The sequence below is a fragment of the Motacilla alba genome, chromosome 1A, assembly GCF_015832195.1.
Source record: "Motacilla alba alba isolate MOTALB_02 chromosome 1A, Motacilla_alba_V1.0_pri, whole genome shotgun sequence".
Taxonomy (NCBI): Eukaryota; Metazoa; Chordata; class Aves; order Passeriformes; family Motacillidae; genus Motacilla; species Motacilla alba.
The window spans coordinates 28,593,604-28,606,674 of record NC_052031.1 but is presented as its reverse complement, the minus strand read 5'-3'; the positions used below and the strand labels follow the sequence as shown (position 1 = coordinate 28,606,674).

The window sequence follows — 13,071 nt, the reverse complement described above, 5'->3', positions numbered from 1 at the left end:
TAGAAAAGTCTAAGCATTATGCATGTCTATATATATGTGCACACAGGAAACCTCGACCTGTCTCTCAGCTGGTTGCACAACAGGTTCCTCAGCAATTTGTGCCCCCTACACAATCAAAGAAAGAGAAAAAAGACAAAGTAGAAAAGGAAAAAAGTGAAAAGGAAACAACAAGCAAAAAGAACAGTCATAAGAAAACCAGGTAAAAAATTTAGAAACTTTTGAAGTATTCATAAAATGTTATTTACAAACAAAAATAAGAAAGTGTTCTTTGATTTTACTGATTTCTAAGTGCTGTGGCAAACAGTTAGGTTATATATTGGTGTGAAGTTTTATTGGTTTAGGCTGTCTATAAAATACGAAGAAGACCTGCAGTGCATATTTGTGGCCAGAAGATGGAGATCAGCTGAACAGAAAAAGAAAGAAAGACTTTTTAAGGGTTATTTAGTATATTGTTTTAAGGGTTTATAGAAGTATTTTTCGTACCATACAAAATTGTTGATAAACAAATTGATGATATTAATCTCTGGAAAAAAAAGAGGGGATGGGAGTGATTAGTTTTCATGTAAAATAGTTGTGGGAGGAGAGAGAGCCAGTACCAGACTACAGATGGATAGGGCAAATAACTTAGTTATTGACAGCCTTGTAGAACCCTTCAGCTTTGAAGGGCTGAACTAGGGCATAAATTAATGTGACAGGATAAGGTATGTCATTTACCTAGTGATAGAACTATGCCACATCTGGGATGCTGAAGGATTCTTAGAAGTGAAAACACGAAATATTTCAGTACAGACAAGCAGTTGTAAAAGCCTTGATCTTGCTATAGGGAAGGAGGGTGCAAACTGCTAAACAAAAGCAGCAGGTTTAACCCCTAATTCTTCATAATCTAAGCATAAAGTTATTGTGGCAAGAATGCTGTGTTGAAAAAGCTGAAAAATGTATAAGATATGTAGTCTAAACAAATGTGGGAGGAACTATTGATTTTTTTTTTTTTTGGAAGCACTCCAAAATAGCCCAGCCAAGAAATATCCTTTGGGATTAGTTATGCAGAGAAGTAGTAGATGCTTTTGTTGTGCCTGAAATAGGATCATCAGGATCAGAACAAGGGAGAGACTGAGAGTCAGTAGAGAGCAGTCATTAGGAAAGTCATGGTTAGGATTAAGGACACTGAGGTGTTACTTCCTTTCATTTTTCTTTTTCAAATACTCAAATTTACAAGCTAACCTCATGCAGCTGAAGTACTTCAGTTATGAGGCATTTGATGTTAGCATAGTGAGCTTTAGTTGAGTCAATTATAAATTGAAATATTAATGAGTAAATTGCAACTATACAGCAAAAATGCAAAAAGTGAGGTAGGGAAAGATTAAGGAAATTTGAAAAATAACTAAAATAAAATCTTGGACCGAAATACCAGTATGACCTTGCATTAAGAATTGATTTTTTTTTTTTTTAATGCTTCAAACAGGTAATTTTTTCCAAGAATTGTTTCACTAGGTACGATAGTAAGTTAAGAATGCTTGATTAGTTGAGGCAGATTTCTTCAGTATTCTTTGAGAAAAGGATATCCTTTTCTTTTTGCCTTAAAATGTGTATATTATTGCTGGAAACAACTGCAAAAATCTTCATGCACATTCAGTATAATTAATAAGCTCCAGGTACACAGCACTTGCACAAGTTAATAATTCTGAAGATTTCACTCTATTCCCATGATGCACATCAGCAGATTTTCAGTTTTTTCTGAGTTGCTTCAGTCCTGCTGCTTCAGCCTCAGGGGAGCATGATGTCAAAGCCCATCTCAGTTGTAGTGGAGAAAAGACATGAGTTGTTTCAGCTGAAGTGAATGGGAACCAATTCTACTTCAAACAAAGTTGATGATAGGGTAAAGGTCAGAGCTTTGCTGTTATCACACCTGCAAACATGTGGTGTCATTATTTTATTGCAGCTTGAGCCAGTGGTAGCTGTGGAGTGCATAAACTGTGCTTTTCATAACTGCTTGTATGAATTCAGCTGTCTGGTATCAGTTTTTCATGGTGATCATGGGAAAGGATTAAATTGAAAGTATTTTATGCATGTCACTAGCAAAAATATGATGGCAAAACATAAGTAAAATTATTCTTTAGTTCTTTTTGTTGTGAAAAATCAAACAATTGAAAGATTGAATGAAGATACTTACTTACTTACTCTGTCAACACTATGTATCATTAATCTCTGCATAATTTAAGACAGAGCCTATACCAGGAATACCAGAGTTATACTATGAACACAAAGTCCAGTTCAAATAGTATACTAGTGGTCCTAGTGAGGTTTTGAAATGAGGTAACACCTGCTGAAAGTTAACACTGTCTGTGACGTTGAAATCAAAAGACAGACACCAACATCTTCATTACTGAACATCATTTTCTACTTAAAATTGTTGCTTCAGGCTGCTGCAGAGATGAATGTTTCCCTGGATCAAATTTATAACTTTCCATAGTCACAATAAAAAAAGAATTGGGTTTTAAAAGTAAAAACCTTCACATATTGCTGCATAGTGATGTTATTCAAAATGTCAACTTCTAAATAGTTTTAGGAGATGCTAATGTGTTATATTCAACTATTTCAATGTAAAATATACTAGGAAAGATTCCACTGTTAATACTTCTGGTACTTTGTTTTCCTACATATTACGTATTGCAAAAAGAAGTCTTACATACACATTTGTTCTCCTGAGCTCCTAAAAAGTAGGAGGGAGACAAGGTAATAAGATGGTGTGTGTGCTTTTAATATGATTATTTGCTTTATTTAGGCCAAGGTTGAAAAATGTGGATCGAAGTAGTGCTCAGCATTTGGAAGTTACCGTTGGAGATCTGACAGTCATTATTACAGACTTTAAGGAGAAAACTAAGTCACCACCTGCTTCCAGTGCTGCTTCTGCAGATCAACACAGTCAGAGTGGTTCTAGCTCTGACAACACAGAGAGGGGAATGTCCAGGTCATCTTCACCCAGAGGAGAAGCGTCGTCACTGAACGGGGAATCTCATTAAAGTTTATTTCCTCCAGTTTCATTAGTCTCTTCAAAACATGCAAATATGTAAGTTCTGTCACCACATTTTCATGACAGATTAGTCATGCATAATTGATATGTTGACTGGAACATAATACAGTTAAAAAAAAAAGAAAGAAAAAAAGTGCAGTGATAGAAGCAGTAACAGCATGAAGCTGAGTCAGGGGAGGTTTAGATTAGAACCTTTACCACAAAAGGTTTCTCACCCAGAGGGTGGCTGGGCACTGGAACAGGCTCCCCAGGGAAGTGGTCACAGCACCAGCCTGGCAGAGTTCAGGAAGCATTTGGACAACGCTCTCAGGTGCATGGTGTGACTCTTGGGGCTGTCCTGTGCAGGGCCAGAATTTGGACTCAATGATCCTTTTTGGTCCCTTCCAACTCAGCTTATTTTGTGATTCTGTAGTAATTTAAATGCTATCTACAAATGCTTATGAAGCATCTTCAGACCAACTTTTTAATCTACATGTGTAAGGGTGCCATGAAAATGTGGTTTGAATGTTCATTATGCAGTGTTATTGGTATGTCCATTTTCACTTTTAGTTTAGTGACTTCTAACACAACTCTTGGAATCTCTACTATTGGCATGTACTGAATTTAAATTTTTATAACATAGTTCAAGCTGCCTAAATATGTATTATTTGAGAATTGTGAAACATAGTTATATGTATGCAAGTCAAAGATCAACTTAATCAATTATTGCTGCAACAGAATTTTCATAATAATTATCTTCTTAAAAACACCTGCTGGTACTTGGTGTGGTTAAATAGGAAAAATGCTATTAAAGAAAACATTTGTATGGATTTTTGCCAATATTTGACGCATTTTACTAGATTACTGTTACTGAATTATGTTGATGGTTTTACCAATATTTTTTGACACTTAAAACACTTATTGTAATGTTTACAAGCAAAATAGAAAACACATTCTAAGCATTGATTAGTTAACCTTGCAATTCAGGTAAAGTACTGCATTGTCGCTGTACACTGGTATTTTGTGTTGTGTAACAAATACTGAACCTCAGATGGTGATGCATTTGGCAAAAACTATTTGGAAATATGAAAGTTTGGAAAAGCTTTAAAAAGAACAGATCTGCAGTTCTCATTTCTGCTTAGTGCTGTTTCCCTGCCCCAGATTTTTCTAGTGTCACATAGTCACTTATCATTTCAGTACAGGAATATCAGATGTTGCACAAGAATAAGGAAATAATAGTTCTATTTTTTTTTTGTTCCTGAATCAATTTCTTTAATATTGAATTGGCCTGGTAGAATACATTATGTCGTAAATCATTTGAAAAAGACTCAGTATCCTACTTTATGGCATAAGCTGTCAACATTTATGCACTTAGCAATATACTGATAAAGAGCAGAACTATTTACAATACCATCTGGTATTATGTAAAATTACCAATAAAATATTTTTGTGAATACAGATTTTGCATTTTTGTTTACAACCAATAAGTGTTTTGATACATACATACAATTCATGTATAGATTTTAAATTATATAATCTGGTTCAGTACAAAAGTCCATTTAGCTCCTTTTAGTGAGGTAGGGCACTTACACTCCTGTGAGCCTTTTCTTTTTCATTCAAAGTAAATATATTTTTAAGCCTATGTGAAAGTTGGATGGACCTTCTCAGTAGTGAATCCAGCCCCAAATTATTACCCACATATGATATGTCTTCTTAATGGCTTAAAATAATGGATTTTTGTAGCCCCTGACAATTGTGATGTTTGGTGGTTTCTTGTAGTAATGTATTTTTCTGTTTTTAATGCAGTACTTCTACAGGCACAATGGTACTGCTCTATTTTGTAAGATGCTAGTTGTGAAATACAGTTAGTTGCATAAAATGAGAGTCTGATGTGATATCTGAGAACATACATACCTCATTCCTTGGTGTTGCTGTTTAAACTTTTTAGACATCAAATGTTAATTATAGGCTGTTTCAGATGGATAACTACTGACCTGTTTATTATGTAGTCTGCTTTATCTTACTAAAAATAGGATGTCTGTTCATTGCTGTTACCTGGCCAAATTTAGTACCTGTAAAACATGCTTTTTAAGGTTCTTAAATGTTTTTGGGGCCGGGCTAGTGTTCAGAATAACATACACTAGTTTTTAAAAGAAAAAATACATGCTTCTCAACTTTATTTTTTTATATTTTATTTTTAGGTGGGACTATTTGCAGAATATACTGATGTAATGGATTACAAAAGAGCTGAAACTGTTTAAAGTAAGCAGTTTAAGGATAGTAAATATCATTGCAAGAAGTTTTATGAAATGTGTTTCTAATTTGAAATTTAATGAATGCTAACACATTTCAGAATTCCTTGCAAAGAAATAGTAATCTATTACCAGTATTTCACTAAATGGGAAATGTATTTTTATTTAAGTTTTTGTGAATAAACCACCCAGCGTTGCCAACAAAAGGACTCTGTCTTCAGAATTAAGTAGCTATTTGGTTTGAAAGGAAGGATGGAGTGGATTTTACTATGATTCAGCTGTCTCTAGAGAATAATCTCAGAAATGTGGTACAAGTATGGTTATCAAAAATAATACAGAAAGTCTCACTGTTCATTATGGAACAAGACATTGAAGAGCAATTTCTACTACAGGTGCTACAGAAGTCACCTAGGATCTTAAAAGCTGTGGTGGTTTTAACTGAACAATTAGGTTGCTAGAGTTTTATTGCAATGATGCTTGTTTTAGCATTAAGCAAAGTTAAGTTTTTGCCTGTTGGTGATTAAAAGAATATGACAATACTGACAGCAGAGTAGACAAATTCTAAGCAAAATACTGCATTTGAGTCTGTTCATAATATAATTTAAATGAACGTCACTTTCATAATTTCTAAATGTTTTTGACTTGTAGTAATCCTAAATCCTTTTTTCTAACTGTAAATATATTTAAAAGCATCTTTACTCCATTTATAAAAGTGAAAATTTAATGTTGTAATGTGTTCTGATTAGGTATTTTTCGCTGTGATTGCTCTCTGCATAAGAACTGTTATTTGTTAAATCTATATATGCATCAGTCTTCAACAGCCATACATCCTGGGATGTTCATGAAATGGTGGCCCCACAAGGACAAGTGTGATAGTGTTCCATGTAAATGAGTTCCTTTATGTGCTGATTGATTGTCTGGTTTCAGAAAGGAAAAGGGGGGAGAAATGGGGGAAAATAAGTATAAATAGTTCATTGATAAAGTGTACAGTAATTCAGTCTCTTATCTTCCTAACTTTGCTATTAATTATAGGTGGTATAAGAAAAAGAACAAATACACAGTTGACTGATCTCTTTTTTTCATTAATTTAAGTCTACGTATTGGAGATAAAAATTCTTCTACTCAGTGGCAGGTTGAATTATACCATATAAAATCTTGATTCCAACAAAGGAGGTAGTAATAAATAAATTACATTTCAAAATTTAAAATTCTTGCTATTAAGAGTCAATAATTAAGAATATGACTGAAGTTTTAACCTATTATGTTTTTATCTAGATATTTGGTGTTTTGGGGCATAGATTGTAAAATCTCAAAAATAGTTTGATTTTATAATTTGTGCACTTTACATTTTTTTAATATTATGAATAGCACATTTTCAAGTAGCCATGCAAGACAGTACTTTCTAGAATTTGTTCAATTGGTTCACTGTAGTGTTTTGGCAGGTCTTCTAAACTTCACATCTTGCATCTTAAGTTCTTTACTTCTTTCCTCTCCTGTCTCAAAAGCCTGACAGTTTCCTATGTTTTGCTGATTGATTTTACTTTGTTAACAGGATTGATTTGGCATGAAACTGTCTATTGTGTACTTTTTATCCAGGGTTCTTTAACTGTATCTGTTTTTTTTTTTTTTTTTTTTCTTTTCTGTGACATGCCTTTATTTGGCTCTTCTCCCTCCTAGGGAGTCTGGGTATAATTCATTCAAAATCAGAAACTGTAGGGAAGTAAAGGCATTTACATTTAATTTCTCCAAAGGCAACAGCAAGTGCTATACTTAGAGTAAATTTAGCCTGCGCTTACTCAGGAATAAGATAAGATACTAAGTTAATGCTGGTTTTGGCTAGTGGACCAGTCAGTCAAATATGGCATTTTAAAAATGCCTACTTTTATCTCAATTTTAAGATTTGGGTGTGCTGGAAACATAGCTTGAGCTTTCAGAGGTTTTCTTAACCTGAAATTATGCCCCAGCTTATGGCAGAGTAGTCTCAGTTTGAAAGGTTGTAACTTCAAACTAGCAAAAACTGTACAGTAAAATCAGTCAAACTGTAGAAGCTCAGATGGGTTTTTTTGTGCTGTTAAAGTTTTAAAAAGAGGAGAAACTGTTAAAAGACACTTAGAAGACTTGTCTAAGACCACAATCATATTGAGCTTAGCTTGACATCTAAAGAACCCATGTTTTAACAATAATTAACAGGATTTGACCACTAATTAAACTTGGAAAATTACTTAATAAGTTAATTACAAATACTGATTTATTTATAGAAATTATTTGTAACTGCTCTATAGAAATTTTTGTAACTGCCTGTCTAGAATGGAGTAAATGGTACAACAGCAATGGAAATCTGCATACTTGCTGGAAAATATTATTATCCAGCAGCAAGTGATGTTTACATGACTTTCCTAAGACGTTATGCCAAAAGATTGTGATATGTCTGTGAATGCAGCCTAAACTGTACCATTAGATGCAAACAGTGACAGAAAATGCAGTGAAAAAACAAATTCCTCTCAGAACCTAGAGTCTTAGTAATGCAGGAGCTTATTACAGCCTCTATTTAACTGTGTTGGTAAAAATGAATAAAAACAAACTACCACTGAGGTATCCAATCCTAATCTTGCCCCTTTTATTATGGGAAACAGATAAAAGTCATCAAAATGAACTTGCTCTGTCTGCTAATGGCAGATTTTAAAGCCGACAGTTTAATGGACACAGGAAGTATTATGTGTACTTTTAAGAAGTTAAACCTGGAAGATGAACGGCAAAAGCATAGCTCTTAATGATTATTATTAAGAATGATTACAAGAGATTGCTGTCCCATTTGGGGTTTTGTAAAACACAAAATTAGACAACCTTATCTAATCGGTCTTTGTCCTATATGCTTAAAAAGAAAATTACCACCAAAAAATATTGTTCAGTAACAATATTCTAAAAAGTAGTTTTAAAATTTTAATTATTTTCTAGAAAGTATGGCATATCTTGGCAGATGGAGGACTATTTGAGCAGGATTATGTTTTTAGGATCTAGGCCATCTGGAAAAGTGTAGTCTTTGGTTGCACTGTTTCCTGTCATGGTTTAACCCCAGCTGGCAAGTACCTCACAGTCCTTTGTGCATTCTCCCTCTGTGAGTGGGGGAGAGAATTCGAAGAGTAAGAGTCAGAAAACTCATGGGTTGGGATAAAGACAATTTAACAGGTAAAGCAAAAGCTGCACATGCATGCAAAGCAAAACATTCACCACTTCCCATGAGCAGGCAGTTGTTCAGCCATCCTCAGGAAAGCAGAGCTCCATCACAGGTAACAGTGACTGGAGTAGACAAACACCATCCCTCCAAACATTCTCCTCTTCCTTCTTCTCCCCTCAGCTCTATGTGCTGAGCACACCACCACATGGTCTGGGTTATCCCTGTGGTCAGTTGGGATCAGGTGTCCCCTCACAATTCCTTATGCACCCCCTGCCTCCTCACTGGTGTGACAGTAGGAGAAACAGAAGAGGCCTTGACTCTGTGTAACCTCTGGTCAGCAACAGCTGAAATATCTCTGTGTAATCAACAGTGTTTCCAGCACAAATCTAAAACACAGCCCCATGCCAGCTACTGTGAAAAAAATTAACTATCCCAGCCAAAACCAGCACATCTGTTTATAAACGGTCATGGTCAAAGCCAAGTGAACGTGCTTCCTTTTTAGATGCTTTAAAGATGTGTAGCTGTAGACCAATGGAGCTCTAATTTACAGTGAAGTTACTGAGAAGATAGCTGAGGAAAGGAGACTATTAATGTATTTTTTTGATAGCTTGCTAACCACATGCATGCAATTTTCCCCTTCTGTATGAAGAAGCAAAAGGATGCAGAAAAAGGAAGTAAATGTGATCCAGGCTAATGAAATGTAGCTCATTACCCTCTTCCCAAGATCACTAGATTCTACAAACTGCAAATTCTGTTTGGTTCAAAGACAGTCCCAGGTATTTGTCACTAAAGAAGGATGGAGTTGTTCAATCACTCTGCATCTGTTAAGACAAGTGAGGGGTAAGGCCAGTTCTACTTTCTGAATACCCACTTGCGAACACAGAGATCTAATTTGCCATTTATATGCATCTAATATATAGCTGTCATCCATGAATAATCTATTTCAAGCTGATTCTTCTTTGCACAGAATAAATAAAAATGCTTCAATGTCAAGCTCAGTTCCTGATGGCACAGATCTCTGAGCAGGAAAGTCTGGCATCTGACTGATCATCTCTTTCTGTAACAGCCTTCAGCTATGAATTAATCTAGGCAAGGGAAATCTCTTTAGGTTACATGTATTGTTATTATTCCCACCTCTGAAGGAAACACATTCTGATTTCTGATACCTTCTTCTCTCTTTTGTTTCTCTTATGTACATTTATAGTAAAAGTGGATGCAGTGAGTTTGAAATAATTCATTTATGCCTGCTTTTTTAAGTGAGGAATTTGACTGTTGTTCCCAGTTCTTGAACTATATTTTGGTTTCTTTAAGATCAGCATGGTCATACAGAATAATGGTATGTGGGAGCTTAGAGGTCAATATCAATTTTGTCACTGTTGTCTTTGTTTCTATATAATTGACTACCTGAAGAGATTCTTGCTGAGCAAACTCAGTTACACTGGTTGCGTACCATTCACTCTGTCTGAGATACCTGGCATTCTGGGATGCCAATTATCTGCATTTCTGCAAATGGTATTATTCTATGCTGGGAGGCTTCCAAATGTGGCAAAATAAGCAAAATTCTTTCCAGCTGATGGAGGCAAATGTTGCCAAGTAAAATGCTTTTAGTCCCCACTGGAGAAGGAGATCTGAGGAGCATGCACAGATACTGAGTGCTTTCTCTGCTTTCCTATAGAAATTTCAAGTAGGAAACTTCTGTTTCTAAAATGTCAAACACCTTCAAAAACCCTCAGTCCAACAACAACAACAAAAAAAGAGTAATAAGGAGGGGGGAAGGAAGAACAAAGAAAATTATTTTCAGAATAATCCCTAGAAGAGCCATATAATGGCCTCTTTGTCTTTTTTGTCCGTTTAGTGTTCCTTTCTCTGTGTACTGTATTGGAAGTAGGCAACACACACTTAGAAGTGTGTCTTGCTTTATAATTCTTGAAGGCTGTTGGTTGAATGACATTTGGCCTCAAGATGTAGGGTTTCTGAATTAAATAGTAAATACCATGAATATTTCACTCTTGCATACAAGTTATTTATTGAAAGGATGGAAGTTTAGATGGAAGAATTAGGAACAAAATTCCTCTCATACAATTAGCTACTACACTATTTTAAAGGGTCTAATTCCTGGACTGCTGAGAAAAGGATAGCTTTATGTTGCAAGGGTGATATGAACCTGGACTAGAATGGATGTGGCTTCTGAAGAGTTTTGTGGCCAGTAATTCATATGGCTGTTTTCAGTGATTATTCCACACCTTAACCTGTTAATCTTGAAGCATTGTTAGAGCATCCTCACAAACAAATCAAAACTACCAACAGTACTGTCAGATGCTCTTAAAATTTACTAAGTGCCTTACACAGAGCATCACTGAGGCAATGAGTCAATTGCAAGGAAGTTTGATAAAAGATTTACTCCTTTGGTTGAAGTCACAGGTTGTTGGCTGTAACCAAGGTTATGTTCCTGGTTATACACATTAGAATCTTACATTTTATTGCTGATACGAGTACCTAATAAATAACAGTGCAGAAATTTTGGAGGCTTTCAATTTGTAAAACACCCATTGTTTGGAGGAGATTTTTTTCTTCTAGCCAATTGTGATGGTCTACTGGAATATCACAGAAGTGAATAAAACTTGTGAGTATTTCTGGATGCTTTCACATTTCTCAGTCAAGGACAGTATTACCTTTCTTGGGAAGGGGTACCTAAGTTGGTTTTGTTCATAGGGATTGTGTTTATCCAACTAGTTTTTTAAGGATTTTATTATTAGAAAAAGGGCTTGTTGTTTTGAAAACAAAAATCTTACCTGCCAGGTGTCTTCCCCAAAATGAGTAAGTGCCTTTTCTGTTCTGACTCTTAGAAGTATTTACTTTGTCAGATTGAATCTGAATGTCCTGGATAAACCAACTATTAAGTACCAAGTGTTACCAATGGCTTGAAATCCTTTCACTGAAACAACAAGAGACAGATTGTAAGCCACTTGAATTGTTTTGAGACCTGATGTTATCAGAAGTTTTATAACTGCTATGAGTAGTATACTTCTAAGAACAATGTAACTTTTCAGAAACTTGATATTGATAGGAAATAAATATTTATTAGAAGGAGTATATTAAATAAATATTTATTTACCAATTAGAGTAAGAGAAAATGTTACACCATGGGGGCAACAGTCTTGCTGTTAGCAGTCCTGACTACTTAATGGAAAGTAAAACTGAGGCCCTGGACTCTAACTATTAAAAAAAGGGTAGTATTTGGTGAGAGATTGGGACTGTGAATCTTGTGTCCACATTCTAATAAAGTAAATTTTCCTACCTAAGTTTTTACCAATTCTCAAGCAGAAAAGAAAGCATGAGCAGATATCAGTAAGAGGCCCTCTGGTTTAATTGGTGCTGCTTCCTATCTCTAGTGGATTTTAAAAATTTTTTTTTAAACTTTGCTCAGGACTGGTACAGCTGAAAGTATATTTTCCCTTCATTCTTAAGCCTAGACTTTGAATGGAGTTTCTCTGAGACACTTTTGTAGTGAAATCGTATTCCCTACAAACATTGAAGACAAAAATAAACATCTCTGTGAATGAAAGATCTTGTGTGGTTGTAATTTTTTAATATACACAAATTTAATTTAAAAATTCTAAAGGTACTCTAAGAAAAACACGGTATATTGATCTACTAAAAAGGTCTTTGTGTAACACTCAGAAAGTACAATTTACATCATGAGATGCTACAAATTTTCTGTCTGATAAACTATGTTCAATTCTATCATAGCACTCCTTTAAAGATGACCATACATTAACCCATTGGTATACTGCCTCCAACTGACCTCTTCCTGACCTCAGTTCAAAGACTATATTAAACAATTTAAAATTCTGAAAGCTCAGCAGGAAAGCTGAGGGGAACTGTCTGGAAAGAAAGGAACAGAAGGAATCACAGTGCAAAGACTATTTTTTTTTTTTTACTATGATAAATGGTACACAATTAATGATAATGGAATTGTTTAAAAATTTACATCCCTATAGTTACTTCACACTGGTGACATATTGTTGATTTCAGAGGAGCATAAATAGATGTTTTTGATGCCTAGAATAGTGGCACACATTGAAATGCTATTCCCAGGAATAAATTATTATTTCTTGCCTGTGAACAATCTGATAAGGAAATATTTTTGGTGAAAACTAATGTAAGTGGACTACAATCTTGACTGGCATTGGTGATGCTTAGGGTGTGTTATGATAAAATGGTAAATAAAATTATTAAGTTGTTCAGAACCCCTCTCTCAATGCATTATTTGTACTGTCTAGGAGAAAGTGCAAGAAGTACAAGTGGGCTATTTGGGGATAAACAGCAGACTTTGGGAATTTGATCTCAAGATGCCAAGAAGCCTCTGCTAATTTATTAGCAGAGATGATTCATTACCGCTTTTGGTTATGATGGAAGTTGAGCTATTCCTGGGAGTACTGCTTCTGAAGCAAGAAACTATGAAAGCATCCATGCTTGCAAATTAACCAATGAGGTAAGAAACTTGAGAAGGAGGCTTTGTCTAAGGCTTCATCTCATTGTATATAAAAACTGTGCTTTGCCAGTGAAGCAGGTTGTAAAACAGTGGTCTATTCTCTCAATTTGTCTTCAATTCTACAGTTCCCATGTTCAGT

General features: G+C 35.0%; 1 protein-coding gene across 1 annotated transcript in view; it reads left to right on the top strand.

Moving 5' to 3' along the window:
- YAF2 (YY1 associated factor 2) overlaps positions 1–12,002 on the top strand; it is a 31,738-nt gene extending 19,736 nt beyond the window's left edge. Inside the window, exons 3-4 of the mRNA XM_038153803.1 lie at positions 47–199; positions 2,783–12,002. Of these exons, the coding sequence (XP_038009731.1) occupies positions 47–199; positions 2,783–3,020 (391 nt within the window). The 3' untranslated portion in view covers positions 3,021–12,002. The remainder of the gene's footprint in view (positions 1–46; positions 200–2,782) is intronic.
- The last annotated feature ends 1,069 nt before the right edge of the window (positions 12,003–13,071 follow it).